A 17,634-nucleotide genomic window follows, 5' to 3' on the forward strand; every position below is an offset into this window, starting at 1 on the left:
TCCGGTCACGATGACATCACCGCGCTCTCCTTGGAATTTAAAATGCTCTACGGGCTTCCAGTCGGCAGCACCGGGCTTCCCCCGGCTTTCCTGGGGCAGCGGAGGATGCCGTGGCTCTGCGGTTCTGCTGTCGGGATCATACTGTAGCGTGCTCTGTTTTTTGTGGTATGCTGTGCTGGGGATTCCCAGGGAAATTGGGCGAAGACATCAAGGCAGCTGAGAAATGCCGCTCGAATTTCCCCACCGCAACACGCTCTTCAATCCATCCCACTGACGATACTTCTGCTTTTGATGCACCGCTCCCTTTGTAGGTGGTCAAACAGGAAGCCTGTCTGGAAATATTAGCCACCATTAGTTCCTCCTTCACCTGCAGAGTCTCCGCTCCCTGTAACCCCCACGTACTCGGTGCCTGACTGCTCTACCCTGGTAAAAGTACACTTACTTTAGAAGGAACCACTCAAGTCGCCCAGTCCACCTGCTCTGTGTCTCTGAACGCTGAACGAAGTAGGTTCTCTCTAACTAGGCGAGACAAACCTGCGATTGGTCAACGCTCAACTGTGGTTGCGCTCCAAGCTGCGGCCGGTGAAATTCTCAACGGGAGTCGGCTGACGGTCGAGAGACGCGCTTAACGGTTCGCGTAAAAGTGATTCCGAATTCCGGCCGACGATGGCCAACGGAATCCGCAGAGACACGTTTTGTGCAAACGTATCAAAGTAGTGTGGAAAATGACAGTTCTCCATAAGGGTAATGCAAATTGTAGAGGGTTCTGCTCCGCCCACAACCCAGAGCAGAGGGGACGAACGTATAGACTAAATGGAGCATGTGGCGGTGATGCAGATGTCTAACCCCAGCTCTCAACCCCAAAGGAAGTGCAGGAAGAGTAACAGAATGACTCTCTCCCCCCCGCTGCAGCGGCCGCCTTGGACGTGCTGGACCTGAAGGACAGGGGGGCGGAGGACGGCGGCATCTGCGACAGCGGCGTCGAGACGTCCTACATGAAGTCTGGCCTCAGCCTCTCCGGGTCGCTGTGCGGCCCACCCGGCTCGTCTTAGGGTCCGAACCCACGACGTACCGCCCCGTGGCTGCGGCGAAAGGCCCCGCTCCCCCCCCCGCCCCCCCGCACAGGTTGCCTGTCTCGCGATGACAAACTGCCACCCGCTGTACAAGTCAGTCGTGTTGGGAGCAGCAGAAACGTTCTCAGCACCGTTGTATTATTGTTCCTCGCATCAAAACTGTCATGTAGAGGCGCAGAAGAGAGGCGATCTTGTTGCCACTCGGAGCCCTCGGGTTAAACCGGGAAGTGCGAGAGAGGGGAACCCGGGGAGGGACGCTGGTTGGTGCGCATGGACCAGCATCTATCGTTTGGCTTCGCTACAGAAAGACCCAGGGAGAAATGAGGCTGCAGAGATTTGGGTGAGACCTCCCCCCCCCCCTCCTGGTACTGGGGCATTTTTTTTTTTTTGTTTAATTATAATTAAAATACCCGGAGACTGTGAAGCACCTGGTATCTGAGTGTCCGACACAGGTGTGCTGCCCTCATGGTAGCCCACCCCCACCCAGGAAGAGCACCAACAGCAGTGAGATGCAATGCTGTGAAAGTCCAGCGGAGGAACAGAAAGCTGTCCTGTGTTGATGGCTCAGGCTCCATAAATTTGCAGTGCTTGGATTTTGTACATTTTTATTAATCCGTTCTTTACTTTTTAACCTTATGTTCTTATTGTGTGTGTGTGGGGGGGGGGGGGGGGGAACCGCTATTATGGTGACGCAGCGGCAATAACTGGTGGTGTAGAGAGTGGTCTCTAGCGCTATAGATGTTTCATGTACCACCCCCTCTAATGCTTTCTCTGTGGCATATGCAAGTGTACAAGTGCCTGTCCTGAAACTATGCAGCATATTGTTATTGCCACTTATGAATATTTATTGTGAAGGACTGTTTGGAACAGAGTCCAGTAAAAAATGAATACTTGCCTTCCTGCATCACTTGGGCTTCAAGGGGGCATTTAGGTCCCAGTACAGCAGCCCTGGTGTTGGAGGGGGGGGCGGTATGCTTCATACTTTATTTCAGGGTTTTTATAACTGCGATGATTGCGCATGCACTGTCATACTTTTATAATAAAAAGCTGAAACATTAAATGTTTTTACTTGCAGCACTTTATTCCCAGCTCCAAGACTGCATTCATACTTCTGCGGTTGAACAAAATCACATCACAGTTGTCTAATTTCACCGACAAGCGTGCTGCAAAATCGGCACATTGTGGGAATAACTGACATAAGAGCGCAGGAGGGGACCCCCTGCGGGAGTCTGGCTCCGCCCTCAGTACAAGTCCCTGAGCGTGGTGACCCGCAGCGCTCGCGACACCTCGGCCGCACTCGTCGGAGCCCAGGGGTAGAAGCGCGCGCTCCTGCTCTCGGAGACCATGAGGAAGCCGTTGGAGTCAAAACGCCCCGGAACGTCGCCCACGTCGAGCCACAGGAAGGGGGCGACGGCAGACGTGCGGATAGTCACTGCGAACGCATCTCCATCCTGCTGCACTTGAGTCTGAGGGGGGGGGGGTACAGGAGAGTGGCGTCAATCGCACAGAGGGAGGGTACAGCAGGGGTTTACCATGATTCCTGCCTGTGTGTGTAAGAGAGAGAGACACACAGGAGCCCAAGGAGAACATACAAGCTACATGCAGAGCGAGGGGGACGGACCCACGTCTGATCTGAGACACCAGTGGTACCAGCTGTGCCACCCCCACCTCCAGTTACTCCACTAGTACAGTGAAACCTGGTACTGCTCTTTCCCTAGTTTCCAAGTTAAAGCTGACCGCCCATACCATGGTAAATCCAAAAGAGTCAAAGGTTAAAATGCCCTCAAAGTGCCGGTTGAGAAGCGACGCCACAAGCACCGAATCGGAGGCACTCGAACGGCGTGTCGAGTCCCTGCCTGCGGTGTGCTTTACTACGGTAAGTCCTACTGCTCTGGTGCCCCCCACAGGCACCCGTCACTCACCGTGATTCTAGGCTTCTGCAGCCCCTGTGCCTCGCTGAGGGAGCTCAGGAAGAGGCGGTTTGCGGGGCCCCGCTGCCGGCCCCCTGCGGCCTCCTCCAGGTGGAAGGTGAGCAGGCAGGTGAACGCGGTGCAGTTACCGCAGCCTCCCAGCAGCTCCTCCACGTGCCGTTTGTACAGAAGCTGGGCGCTGCCACCGCTCACCGGCGCTGCTGCGGAGGACGCCGTGCAGATGGGCTCCAAGCTGCTCCAGCGGTACACTGTGAGCTGAGGAAGCACCTTTTAGTGGCCGAGCTCATCGTGCGGTCGAGCTCCTCGCCGTTCACCTGCTCCAGCCTCCCTTGATCGGCTCGCTTCGAAACCCGGGAACCGGTTTCCATGCTGCGCATGGCACGGTTCCACATGACCTGCAGTGCCGCTGACATGTGCACTCCCTCTGGGTCTCCATCGTTGGGACCCCTACCCCTTCACCCACTCGCAGGACCGCAACCTCACTTTTACCACATTGCACTTAGGAGAAAAGTTAACGAAGTAAAGAAACTTCCTGTGGCACCCTTCTGCAGCTAACCCCCTCCCCCCGCAGTCCCTCGGACAGAAGGCTCACCACCACGCGGAGCGTAAGGTCGCCGCTCAGGTCCGACACGGCGTAGATGAGCAGGGTTCCCTCGTCCAAGAATCCAACAGGCAGCACAGGGGCAAAGAAGTCCTGGGCAAAGTAGTGCAGCATCTTCCACTTGCCCCCGAACTCTGTGGCAGATGAGGATCGAAGGCTGAAGGCTGCTCTTTTACCCCACAATCCCCATCCCCCCACAAAAGAGATCCCAGAAACACTCAAACAATAGGTGCCGATCACTAACTGTGCAAGTAGTTAAAGTGGAAGTTACTGACATCTAGCGGCCAATTGTATGAACTGCAAACAGTTTGTTTTACAAGGTTAATCTACCCACAATTTTTTACCCATTTATACAGCTGGGTAATTTTACTGGAGCTATTTAGGGTAAGTACCTTGTTCAAGGCTACTACAGCTGGAGGTGGGATTTTAACATGCAGCAGCTCTAACCACTACACCACCAGCTGAGCAATAGCATGTTTTCATACATTTACGTGTCCTTATGTCACGTGTAAGAGGTGTGAGGCTGGGGGCACTAACCAATAGAGGACCAAGAGGGGCCCTGCCAGATGTCATTGAGCTGCCAGTAGAGGGCGCCCATGGTGTGGCCCTGGCCCTCGACGATGTCACTCCGACTTCGGCGGTAGAACTCCGTTTGAGCTTTCACGCACTCTGCTTGCATCACCTGTAAATGCACAAATACACACACGGTTCCAGCGTTCAAACTGCACAAGAGTACATTTGAGAGATACGGCAAACATCGCCGCCGTCCCCCGGTGACGTTTTCCACCAAGTGCCTGGTGACCACGTGTCCCATACAATCCCAACGGGTTCGGTCCAAAATGGGTCGGATCCAATTCCGGCCACGCGACAGGCCTGGGGAAATGTGGGTATGGACAAGTTAATTTTACACCATTACTTGTAATCAAGTTTTTGGTAGGGAAAAAAGTAGGAGAGAGTCAATTTTTGATCTCTCCGTTACCATGGCAACCCTCCAATGGGACAAACAGAAGGAAACCGAGCATAACCGGTGTTATTTAAACAATACAATGTTTCCCAGTGGTGTCAACGTCAGGACTAAATTTACCGGAGCGCCTGACCCACAATGCAGCGCGAGGACTCCGACGGCTTCGATCGGTCAGGCTGACTCAGGTGACGGACCTGCTGCAGGCGCAGGAAGAACAACAGGAAGGCGAAGGAAAGAACCTGTGTGAGGTACAGGGTGTCTCTGTAGGCCTGCAGAGGATCGGTGGAGTTGGGTGCGAGGAAGTGCAGCGCCGCCTGCAGGAGCATCTCATCGTTGCCCCGCAAGTGGTGCTGCCGGTGTGTGCTGAAGTTGCTGGAGTAGCTCCAGTCCTCCGGTGCCGAGACCTGCAACAGACACGTTCGTGGCCCATCTGCTCTTGCAGCACTCCCCCCACACACACACACATTGCACTCGACTGGTGGATTTCATGTTTGACACGGACGGATGGGACTTCTCCCAGACCCACCTTCTGCAAGGTGGAGAAGGACGGCCACGACTGGAAGCCGTACTCAGAAGCGAAGCGGCTGCGGGGGAAGCCCTTCCAGTCCCAGCAGTCGGTGAGGTAGCTGTAGAAGTGGACGTCCCCATAGTGGGTGTCGTAGGGGTTGGACGCCACCCAGCCCTCGCGTTCCGACTCGACCCCATTTGTAGGGCTGGAGGTCAGGAAAGGTCGACTCTGGTCTTCCTGAGGAAGACCGAGCGAAAACGAGACACCCGACAATCTCAGAATCTGAATGACGTCTCCTGCTGGGTTCAAGCCCTGGAAGAACTCTATGAGTGCGAGGTAAATTGTGATGACGCCTCAAATTTGGAGCGTTTAGGGAAACTCCGTCGGGCGAATAACTCCACACGTACAACGGTTTTAGTTCAAACTGCAAACACCTCAAAATGGTCGATCGCTGGCGATGTTCATATGATGACTTGGAGTGAAGAGCCTGAACTGCTCCATTAAAGCCAAAAAATGACCCAAACAAGCAGAAGAAAACACCTGGGTGGTCCAGCTTCCAATGGAGAGGGGCAGAGAAAAGCGTGAACTCGGCCCACGTGGGGCCCGACGACGGCAGCGAACACGAGCTCACCTTCTTCACCACGTCACCGATGAGGTTCACGTAGAGCGAGACGTAGTCCTTCAGGTACCTCAGCCGTTCTGACGAAGGGATCCCGAACCAGTTGCTTGCGATGGCTGCCTCGTTCTCGTTGTTGCCGCTCCACACGATTATGGACGGGTGGGACTTGAGCCTCCTCACCTTGGACCCCAACAGGAAACCCCAATTAGCTAATCCTAACCCCAAACCCATCTCCAACCCCAACCCTATCCATAACACTTGCCCCAAACCCAACCGTAACCCTAACTTGAGGTGTAGACCTGCCTCTTTGCAGTGCACAGGAAGCTGTCCAAGTACCCCTCACAGATGACAAACTTTTCAATGTGCCTTCAATACTCCAGATGGAAGGCTGTTCACATACGTCCACTCAACAAAGCACAGCCTTCCCGTTTTTAACCTCAAGTGGCGCGCCTCCCAGAGACCCGCTCTTTCCCCATCTGAACAATGACGACCAGCTGCCGACGGTTAAGGACCAATTGCGTGGGCTATAAAGGCAGCTGGCTGGACAACTTTGGGGTGGCAACTACTTATAAGGGGCCTGAGATGATTCGTTGTTTTATTGTTACCCATTTGATTAAAAAATAAACCCTGTGGTTCTCGAGAAGTCCTGCTGTCCTGCGCCTCAATTCTGCCTCCGCCCCAAGACGGCCACATAACCATTTCTCACGCTACCCTGCCAGACGACCTACGCGTAGTCTCCCCCGACCTGCTGTGACCTCGGACGGAGTTCACCTGATGAGCGACTTCCTCCCCGACCGTATCCATGAAGTCCGACTCCGTGGGGTACAGAGCGCAGGCGAACATGAAGTCCTGCCAGATCTACAGAACATCAGCAAAGGTCACACAGTCAGAAAAGAGTCAGAAACACAGCATCTAAAGATCAGAACTGAAAACCTGCGCATGTGTGGACGCTCTTCACGGTTGGATAAGGCCTGGCCTATTAGACTTGGCTGACGATTCGAAAAAAATGAACTTAGTAAGACCGTGTGTACCTGATCACCTTAGAGCTCATCAATTCAATTTAATTTAATTTGTTTTTACAGAGGAGGCGCGGTGGCGCGGCAGGTTTGGCTGGGCCCGTCGTGCAGCGGCTCCGGGGTTCGAGCCCTGCTTAGGGTGCCTTGCGGCGGACTGGCGTCCCGTCCCGGGCGCGTCCCCCCCCCCTTCGGACGTTACCATGATTCCCAGGTCGTCGCACATGCTGTAGAAGAGGTCCTGTTCGTAGACGCCCCCGCCCCACACCCGCAGGGTGTTCATGTTGGCGTCCGCTGCCGACTGGAGCAGGTTCCGCAGCCTAGGTCGCGCACAAAGGGGGCAGAACACGCTCGTGACTATCGCCGCGCGGTTACTCGACGTGCACAACGAACCAGCGCCGGGGGAGGCACGTCGAACGCCGACAAGGAAGACGTTGGAAGGGTCTCGATGACGACTTCAGGTCATTAAGCAACGCGGCAACTCTCACGTTTCAGGGGTGACCTGGTCCTGAAAGGAGTGGGCTGGGATCCAGTTGGAGCCCTTGAGGAAGACGGGCACCCCGTTGACTCTGAAGTAGAAGCTCAGGCCTGGTGATCCAGCAATGGGCTCCTGGACCAGCTCTACCGTGCGGAAGTAGACCTGGCGCAGAACGCGGGGGACAAAAGAAAGAAGGTAAACCTGTCAGATGAAAGCATCTCACCGAAGACCAAACTGTCACTTCCTAGAATTAAACTAGAATCTCAGTCGACCGCATGCAGCCAACAACCTTCTAAGGATCACTTACCCGACACCTGTCTCCACGGTAAACTTAGACCCCGTTATCAGGTCCTAATTGGATAACAAATGTCAAAAGGCCGGATAATGAAATGAATAATTCCATTCATTTTTCTAGGACAAAATTCTAATTTGTTCCAAACCTCTTCCAAGTTCACTCCAAAATCACACATCATGATGTGTAATATTGTCGAGAAAAGGCTGGGTAAAGTATTAGTTTTACCCAGTTTTACTTCTTTGCAGTTTGTTCCGGGGGGGGGGGGAGATTCTCTTTTTCTATTCAATCACCTCCGCAAAGCTTCTCTAAGTCCTGGACGTGGCTGAAAGTACAAACATAGTTCCTCATAAGAGCACGAACAGGAGGAGCTTCCCCATCGTTCTACACCCGAGAGCTTTTTTTTTTTTTTTTTTTTTTTAAAAAAGTCCATAGAAGGAAGAACAATGAATTATACCTGTACTTCATTATTTATGCTTTAATTTTACTATTTTCTTCTTCCTTAAATTATACATAAATGAGTTAAAGATGCATTATTTTTAAAGTTTACTGGGGTCTATAGGGTAACAACCAGCCACTTGCAATTTTAAGTCCACATTTGGAATTGACATAAGAACAATGCATTTTATTTCTCTTAATTTCTTCTACTGCACTGAATTCTAAATAAATATGGAAATTAAATATGTGTTATATCACATTTATTACATCCGGGCCCCTCACTGTTGCTGATGATGGTTCTGGGCATCGCCCACAAAGCACATTCTGGGTCTATTAGGTAACAGCAAGTTATTTGCAGAATATTCAAATTAATTAAATAAGATTTTAATTTTTAAGGCCACATGAGCTCTCCTCCGTGAACCGCCACCTTATCGTGGTGGAGGGGTTTGAGTGCCTGAATGAGTCCAGGAGCTATGTTGTCTGGGGCTACATGCCCCTGGTAGGGTCTCCCATGGCAGACAGGTCCTGGATGACAGACGAGACAAAGCGCGGTTCAAAAACCCCTTATGAAGGAAAAAGCAAGGCGTCCATTTACCCCTCCCGGTATGGGGTCACCGGGGCCCCACCCTGGAGCCAGGCCTGGGGGGGGGGCTCGCATGCGAGCGCCTGGTGGCCAGGTCTATGCCCACGGGGCCTGGCCGGGCTCAGCCCGAAGCCATAACGTGGAGCCGCTCTTCGGTGGGCTCACCACCTGCCGGAGAAACCGTAAGGGGCCGGTGCGTTGTGATTTGGGCGGTGGTCGGGGCCGAGTGCCCGGCCGACCCAAACCTCGGGCGCCAACTCTGGTTTTTGGGACTTGGAATGTCACCTCACTGGCGGGGAAGGAGCCTGAGCTGGTGCGGGAAGTTGAGAGATACCGTCTAGATATAGTCGGGCTCACTTCCACTCACAGCTTGGGTTCTGGAACCACTCTACTCGACCGAGGGTGGACTCTCCACTATTCTGGCGTTGCCCAAGGTGAGAGGCGGCGGGCTGGTGTGGGCTTATTAATAGCCCCCCAGTTCAGCCGCCATGTGTTGGAGTCTACCCCGGTGAATGAGAGGGTCATCTCCCTACGCCTTCGGGTCAGGGAACGGTCTCTCACTGTCGTTTGTGCTTATGCGCCTAGCGGCAGTGTAGAGTACCCGGCCTTTTTAGAGTCCCTGGGGGGCGTGCTGGAAAGCGCTCCCACTGGGGACTCTGTCGTTCTACTGGGGGACTTTAACGCCCACGTGGGCAGCGACAGTGATACCTGGAGGGGCGTGATTGGGAGGAACGGCCTCCCTGATCTGAACCCGAGCGGTGAGTTGTTATTGGATTTCTGTGCTAGTCGCGGTTTATCCATAACGAACACCATGTTCATGCATAAGGGTGTCCATCAGTGCACTTGGCACCAGGACACCCTAGGTCGGAGGTCGATGATCGACTTTGTAGTCGTTTCTTCTGACCTTCGGCCATATGTCTTGGACACTCGGGTGAAGAGAGGGGCTGAGCTGTCAACTGATCACCACCTGGTGGTGAGTTGGATTCGATGGCGGGGGAAAAAGCTGGACAGACCTGGCACGCCCAAACGCATGGTGAGGGTCTGTTGGGAACATTTGGCGGAGGCCCCTGTCAGAGAGGTCTTCAACTCCCACCTCCGACAGAGTTTCAGCCAGGTCCCGAGGGAGGTGGGGGACATTGAGTCTGAATGGACTATGTTCCGCTCCTCCATTGTCGGTGCGGCTGTTCGGAGCTGCAGCCATAAGGTCTCCGGCGCCTGTCGCGGCGGCAATCTCCGAACATGGTGGTGGACACCGGAAGTAAGGGATGCTGTCAAGCTGAAGAAGGAGTTCTATCGGGCCTGGCTGGCTCATGGGACTCCTGAAGCAGCTGACAGGTACCGACGGGCCAAACGGAGCGCGGCTCTGGCAGTCGCCGCGGCAAAAACTCGGGCTTGGGAGGAGTTCGGTGAGGCCATGAAGGAAGACTTTCGGTCGGCCTCAAAGAGATTCTGGCAAACCGTCCGGCGACTCAGAGGGGGGAAGCGGTGTTCCACGAACACTGTTTACAGTGGAAGTGGTGCGCTGCTGACCTCAGCTGAGGATGTCCTCAGGCGGTGGAAGGAGTACTTTGAGGATCTCCTCAATCCCTCCGACACGCCTTCCGTAGAGGAAGCTGAGGCTGGGGACTCGGAGGGGGACTCGTCCATTACCCTGGCTGAAGTTGCTGAGGTAGTCAAAAAACTCCTCGGTGGCAAGGCTCCGGGGGTGGATGAGATCCACCCCGAGTTTCTCAAGTCTCTGGATGTTGTGGGGCTGTCTTGGCTGACACGCCTCTGCAGCATCGCGTGGAGTTCGGGGACGGTGCCTCTGGACTGGCAGACCGGGGTGGTGGTCCCTCTTTTTAAGAAGGGGGACCGGAGATTGTGTTCCAACTATAGGGGGATCACACTCCTTAGCCTCCCTGGGAAAGTCTATGCCCGGGTACTGGAGAGGAGAATTCGACCGATAGTCGAACCTCAGATCAAGGAGGAGCAATGCGGTTTTCGCCCTGGCCGTGGAACACTGGACCAGCTCTATACCCTCACTAGGGTGCTGGAGGGTTCGTGCGAGTTTGCCCAACCAGTCCATATGTGTTTTGTGGACCTGGAGAAGGCATTCGACCGTGTCCCTCGTGGCATCCTGTGGGGGGTGCTTCGGGATTATGGGGTTCGGGGCTCGTTGCTACGGGCTGTTCGTTCCCTGTATGACCGGAGCAGGAGCTTGGTTCGCATTGCCGGCAGTAAGTCAGACCTGTTCCCGGTGCATGTTGGACTCCGCCAGGGCTGCCCTTTGTCACCGATTCTGTTCATTATCTTTATGGACAGAATTTCTAGGCGCAGTCAGGGAACGGAGGGTGTCTGTTTTGGTGGCCGCGAGATCTCGTCTCTGCTTTTTGCGGACGATGTGGTCCTGTTGGCTTCATCAAGTCAAGACTTGCAGCGTGCACTGGGGAGGTTTGCAGCCGAGTGCGAAGCGGCGGGGATGAGAATCAGCACCTCCAAATCCGAGGCCATGGTTCTCAGTCGGAAAAAGGTGGATTGCTCCCTCCGGGTTAGGGGGGAGTTGCTCCCTCAGGTGGAGGAGTTTAAGTATCTTGGGGTCTTGTTCACGAGTGAGGGGAAAAATGGAGCGGCAGGTTGACGGACGGATCGGTGCAGCGTCCGCAGTAATGCGGTCATTGTACCGGTCTGTTGTGGTGAAGAAGGAGCTGAGTCGTAAGGTGAAGCTCTTAATTTACCGGTCGATCTACGTTCCTACCCTCACCTATGGTCATGAACTCTGGATCATGACCGAAAGAATGAGATCGCGGATACAAGCGGCAGAAATGAGTTTCCTCCGCAGAGTGGCTGGGTGCACCCTTAGGGATAGGGTGAGGAGCGCAGTCACCCGGGAGGAGCTCGGAGTAGAGCCGCTGCTCCTCCGCATCGAGAGGAGCCAGTTGAGGTGGCTCGGGCATCTGTTCCGGATGCCTCCTGGACGCCTCCCTGGGGAGGTGCTCCGGGCTTGTCCCACTGGGAGGAGGCCTCGGGGCAGACCCAGGACACGTTGGAGAGACTATGTCTTCCGGCTGGCCTGGGAACGCCTTGGGGTTCCCCCAGAGGAACTGGAGGAGGTGTGCGGGGAGAGGGAGGTCTGGAGTACTCTGCTCGGACTGCTGCCCCCGCGACCCGGCCCCGGATAAAAGCGGAGGAAGATGGATGGATGGAGGCCACATGAGCTGTTCATCACAAAATTAAAAAAAAAAAAAAAAAAACTAAAACGTGCTCTTTGCATAAGTTTTTAAACCCAATATTAACTCAATATTTGTTGCAAACGCCTTTGTCAGCAATTCGGATCCGAAAGGGTATGAGATCGAGTCCCGGAAGACCTTCAAACATCAAATAATCGAGTGAAAGTGTCAGACTTTTTTTTTTTCTTTAAAGATATATAACTTGGTTTTGCCAAACTTTGCAGAAAAGTTTTCAGACCATTTTGTCAAGGGTGTCAATACTTTTGCAAAGCACATGTATGAAGACAGAAACCAAACCTGACACGAAGCTGCTTTGAAGAAAAGTATCACATAAATGAATAACAATAACAACGATGATGAGAACAGCGCCAAAGGCAGCAGGGAGTCTAGCAATTCCGCACCGAGAGTTGGACCCGAAAGGGTATGAGATCGAGTCCCGGAAGACCTTCAAACACGAACTAATCGAGCGAAAGCATTTCAGCCGTGAGACGGGTAAGTGGGCCGAGTTGCGTCCCGTGAGAGACGCTTTATGTAAATGATGGGACCGACTGGACCGACACTGTTATAAATCTCAGGAGACGGGAGGGAAAACTGACCGGGACGCGAGTTTCGACAGCAAGTCCGCCGTCCAGCGCCACCTGCAGGCTCAGCTCGTAGCGGCTCTGCTCGCCGTGTCCATTGGGCCACCACAGGTCCACGCCGGCACTCTGCCGAAGACATTATGTTTACCGCGGTACGCACGGCACAGCTGCGGTACCCCTAGATCCACCCACCGAAAACGCGCGGCAGCCTCGGTCCCCGCGCCTGGCTCCGAAGGGCGCGGCCAGGGGACAGATGCGGGACGACGCGTCCCCCTCACCTTGTTGACACCGAGGACGAACGTATTCCTGTTGCGTCCGGGCCGGAAGGACACCTGGACAGTTCGCCGCGTGGACAGTTCAGGGAGGAGGAGGGTGACGTGTCCCACGGCCGCCTCCAGGGCTTCGACGATCAGATCCACCCGCAGACGCCACCGCGAGAGGTCTGGGTCTGAGAGCGGAGGGGACGCCGCGGTCAGCGCAGGCTGGAAAGGTCCGTCCGCGTGACGCAGGAGCAGCGGTGGCACGAGGCCAACGAAGGAAGAGCGGACGGTGGCGGAGGAGGAGCGGCGGATCCGTACCGTAGTGGGCCGTGGGGGCCAAGTAGAGCAGGCGCAGCGCGTCGAACGCCTCCAGCCGAACGTCCCTCCAGATGCCCAGGGTGGGGAAGGACGGCCCCCAGTCCCAGCTGAACGAGCTCTGCGCCTTAAACACACATTCTGGGTGACGGACACCGAACAGGCGGGAGTCGAACCGCCGAGCCGGCAGCGGCCGGGGACGGTCGGGATCGTTCACACCCCCCCGGCCGCCGACACGGATCGAGCTCAGACAGACGGAGGCGGGCGGCCCCGGGAAGCGCCGCGGGAAGGGGGCGGGGCCAATGCCGAGCTTCCCACTTTTCATTTGCATATTCGTGCGACACGCTTTTGCGGAAACTGACTTAAAGTGGTTATGAGCATCAATAAGTGTTAATAGGACACCTGCGGTCCTGTCCAGGGTGTGTGCCACACCCCCCGCCCCCAGCTTTGTGCCCAGCGCTTCTAGGATAGACTCTGGATGACAGTGACCCTCCGTCAGGACGAGTGGTTATTGACAATGGATGGATGGATTAATACACACACACACACTGCAGGGTTTGGACTGAGAAGACCTGTGGTTTCCTCCTCCAGCGTCCCGCTTACCTTGCGGATGAAGTTGACGTGGCACTCTCCCTTCTGCACGGCTGGGGGGCACTCGGGGGGCACCTTGTAGGAGCGGTGGGCTCGGCTGCGCCGCGCCGCGTACTCGACCGCGGATGCCAGGCTCACGGTCAACACGTTGCCGTCCCCCTTCAGCGCTCGGCTCACGTCAAAGTCCTGGAAGAAGACGCGCGTCGTGGGGAGGTGGCGGCGGGAGGCTCGGACGCCCAGCCGGACACCACGCGTTTCGCCGGCCACTCACGTATCGACGGAACATGTTGTCCGTCGTCCCCACGACGGCATCGTTGACGGAGACGGTGGACACGGTGTCCACTCCGTCAAACACCAGACGCACGCTCCGCTTCCGCCTGCAGAGAACAAAGAGGCACATGGGTCACCTGAGGGCACACGCAGTCCACAAGTACCGCGGTGCCAACAAAGTACCGCATCGGTACAGCACAGCGAATAAAACTTTCAACACTCAATATCACTCAACTGAATTTAGGCATAAATGTACTGATTAAATTTAAACAAACTCCTTTTTTGTTTTATTTTAATTTCACAAGCAAAGAACTTTAACTCTTTTTTAAAGAGTTAATAGACCTGAAATAAGGCTCGCTCACGCACGCACGCACGCACACTGGCTGAAACCGCTTGGCCCCAGCGGGATCACGGGGAGCCGGAGCCTAACCCGGCAACGCAGGGCGCAAGGCTGGAGAGGGAGGGGACGCGCCCAGGACGGGCTCGAACCCCAGACCCACCTGGAGAGCAGGACCCGATCAAACCCGCTGCGCCACCGCGCCCCCTGAAATAAGAAGTCGAGTGCAGAAGAAGCAGAGCGACGGGGGTCAGAGGAGGCTCCCCACCTGATCTCTGGTGGGACGGAGAAAGTGACCGCGTACGTCCAGTTGTCCAGCGCGATCCAGCGGTAGGCCCGGTCGTTGAAGCGGTAGTAGGGGTCCTGTCCCACGGGAAGAGTTACTGCACAGTTACCAAACCTCTGGTCACATCCAGTATGCAAATTAAAAGCTGTTAAAGGAACACATTACCGCAGTACACGACCGCACACTTACACCACACACGTAGGGTGCGTACAGAGGCACACAGCTCCTGTTATTAACACAGTTTTACGTATCCTGGGTCCTCGTGATACGAACGTTTGAGTTACACCGTTTCAAAGATATGAACATTTTGGAGTTTGTCTTTTATTCTAGTTTCTTCACTGGTCTCTTTTCAAAAATGTCTGTTAATTGTGGAGTGACTGCAACTTGAACTTCTGCAAGCCGCCAGTAGATGGCGGCAGAAAAGGTAGTAAAAGGGAGTAAAATGAGGTGTCCAGGGTCTTAGGGTTAGGGTGTTCCCTATCCCTGCCCTACACACCGTGCTTCCAGGATGAGCTCCGGACCAGGGCGATGCTGCACTGAACGAGGTAGTTGATGAAAGGGCAAAATCTAAATCTTTCTGGAGAGCTGGAGTGGGTAACCATGGTACTAGCACAGTCACACATTAAAATGCCCTTAAGAAATCAGGAGAGAATAGAGTCCAGAAGAGGTGAGTTTTGAGACCCTTTTTAAATGTAGGGAGATTCACCAGTTCAGTACCGGTATCAGTGGTACCAGTACATTTACATTTATTCATTTAGCATATGCTTTTGTCCAAAGCGACGTACATCTCAGCAAAAGTACAGTTTATGCATTATATTAAGAGAAGGAGACATAGCAGCAGACATGAAAGTCTCAAGCAAACCTAGTTTGTTCCCTGCCACTTGCTGCACCGAGGTTCAAGGTTCGAGTAGGTGCATAAGACACAGGATAGACAATTCCCGATACCCACATCTTTTTTCTTTTTTTTTTTTTATTAAATATTATAAGATACACAAACAAGCAGAGTAATGGCTGAATAAAGGTTGTATCTGGGGATGCTTCTGGAGTTACGGTGCATGAACAGTTACACCATAGATGAGCTGGAGAGATCTTGGGCAAAGTGGATCTGGAAAAGGTGGGTTTTCAGACCCTTCTTGAAAACAGACAGTTTCAGCAGTTCTGAGTGACAGGGGGAAGGTCGTTCCACCACAACGGACCCAGAACCGAGAACCTCCGAGCTTTGCCTTTCGTGCGCGGGACCACCAACCGAGCCAGCAGAAGTAGATGAGCGAAGGGGCCTGGCTGGGGTGTACCGGATGATCGAGTCCTGGAAATAGCCGGGAGCAGTTCTATTGATGCATTTGTACACAGTAACCAGGGTTCTGAATTTGATTCGGGCAGCTATATAGGAAGCCAGTGCAGAGAGATGAGGAGAGGACTTTTATTCATTTTTAGCTGATGCTTTTCCCCAAAAGCGACTTACAATGTTAAGGTCACAATTAGTACCAGTGACCAGTGCGGTACCAGTATCAGTCCAGCCAGCGCGGTACCAGCGCGACACCACCCACCTGTATGAGCGCGTTTTCGCGCAGTGCCGTGTGCACGCAGCCGGGAACGCGCGCGCTCATCCGCAGCGAGCCGTTGGAGTTGCGCAGCGCCCACTTCCCGTTCAGACTGAGCGCGTGGACGAGACCCTCCCCGCCGCGGAAGTACGGAGCACAGAGGCACGCGAGGGCCAGCAGCGCGCGCAGCGGCGCGAGTGTCCGCACGTCCATCTCAGCAGGGCGCCGCTCGACGGTCGCTCCCGGGTCGAGTGCCCCTTCCGCCGCGCGCGCGCATGTCACGCGCCCTTCAGCCGCGCAGCGTTGTTTTCGATCGCTTCCTCGTCCTCGCGGCCGCCTGACAGATCACATGACACGCGCGGTTCACGTGACACATCAGCGCGCCCCCCCCGCGTGCGCGCTCAGTTTCCCGGAGGCGCGGGGTGAGCGAAAATTGACCGCAAGTCTCCGTCTCCATCTCCCCGGAGCAGAGCCTTCCGTACCCGGAACGCGTGTAAATAATTATATTTGATGCAGGGCGCGCGGACAAGCCAATGGTGGGCACGTGCCGAAGTATCCGAGTCGCACTGTGAGCGAGTTACTTACCCTGGTAACACGTGTCCGCGGCGCCCCCTGCTGGCCGGGGGAGGAAACCGAGGAGGACACCGAGGAGGACACCTCCAGGGAGACGAGACCGCAGATGACCACCCCCCCCAAACCCCACACAGAGGTCGCTGTCCGAGTGTGATCTGTTTCTTTACAGTAAGTTAGCTAATAGGCAGTGTAATTTACCTGCCTTTTACTTCTTCATACTGACCAGCGTCACCAGTCACATGGCTCCGGGACTGGGGTAAAACACAAACTTGGCCGAATTCCTTCGGCTGAAAGTCACTCTTCTGCAGGTTGGGAGGGTCGTGGACAGCAGGCAACTCGAGAGGGGTCGCGAACCCGAAGCGCACCTTGTGCCAAGACGCTCAGCAGGCCTTTCGCTACATCCCGGTGCCCCACTGAGCGACTAATACGTAGAGTCCCCCTCCGCAGGGGACTTTACTACACCTTTACCGCAATTACCTGCCCCTGCAGCTGTCAGCAGAACAGAGTGCAGCGATCTGGAGAACCAGGTCTGCCGCAGTTACTCTACACGTGAATGAAACATGGCAAGTGAAGAGGTACACGGTGAGCCCCTGTCAAAGACTCAAACTTATGCTACATATTTTTGCCTTTAGTGATCTTGGTCTTTTTTTTTAAAAAAAAAAAAAAAGTTACTGTATTACACTTAAACATGGCTGACCAAAGCAACAGCAGTGAGAGGAAGGGCTCAGGTGGTCAAAGGGAGATTGCAATTAAAAAAAAAAGTTCCAAGTTGGCTATTATAAAACACTCAAAAGTACAAAGTGTCACAAACTGCATTACTTTCATGTGCTTTTTCATTTGTTTTCCTTCTAATTTCAGGTATGCTTAAATTACTGTGTTAACCATTGAAATGGTTATTGATATGAACACTTTGACAGGAACTGTGACATTATAGCATCGGCACAGGGTGGCAGGTAATAGCGTCTCACAGTTCAACGGATTAGTGTGCGTAGGGTTCTAACGCAGCTCGGGGGGTGTGTGGAGTTTGCCTCCTGAAAACATGGACAGAAGGCAGCACTGGACATCCACTTCCTTTCTTAGTAAAGCACATGACCGGGTGCTGAGTCTGCATTACGGGAGAACTGCCAGTACCATATTTTTCCCTACTTTATAGGTAAGTGACACCAGGACT

General features: G+C 54.3%; 2 protein-coding genes across 2 annotated transcripts in view; one reads left to right on the forward strand and one right to left on the reverse strand.

The window, feature by feature from the left end:
• LOC108920826 (nuclear factor NF-kappa-B p105 subunit-like) overlaps positions 1-1,732 on the forward strand; it is a 19,377-nt gene extending 17,645 nt beyond the window's left edge. The window contains exon 24 of the mRNA XM_029247295.1: positions 913-1,732. Within this exon, the coding sequence (XP_029103128.1) occupies positions 913-1,052 (140 nt within the window). The 3' untranslated portion in view covers positions 1,053-1,732. The remainder of the gene's footprint in view (positions 1-912) is intronic.
• Positions 1,732-16,244, reverse strand: manba (mannosidase, beta A, lysosomal). Its single transcript, XM_018729955.2, has 17 exons — positions 15,897-16,244; positions 14,332-14,426; positions 13,728-13,833; positions 13,469-13,642; positions 12,869-12,992; positions 12,569-12,738; positions 12,306-12,416; positions 7,198-7,349; positions 6,912-7,029; positions 6,468-6,554; positions 5,709-5,876; positions 5,096-5,314; positions 4,809-4,973; positions 4,143-4,287; positions 3,597-3,739; positions 2,996-3,259; positions 1,732-2,539 (listed from the first exon to the last, which is right to left on the reverse strand). Exons 1-17 carry the CDS (start codon positions 16,101-16,103, stop codon positions 2,315-2,317), a joined length of 2,673 nt encoding a protein of 890 aa, XP_018585471.2. The 5' UTR covers positions 16,104-16,244; the 3' UTR covers positions 1,732-2,314.
• Between the last annotated feature and the right edge of the window lie 1,390 nt (positions 16,245-17,634).

The sequence above is a fragment of the Scleropages formosus genome, chromosome 21 (assembly GCF_900964775.1).
Source record: "Scleropages formosus chromosome 21, fSclFor1.1, whole genome shotgun sequence".
Taxonomy (NCBI): domain Eukaryota; kingdom Metazoa; phylum Chordata; class Actinopteri; order Osteoglossiformes; family Osteoglossidae; genus Scleropages; species Scleropages formosus.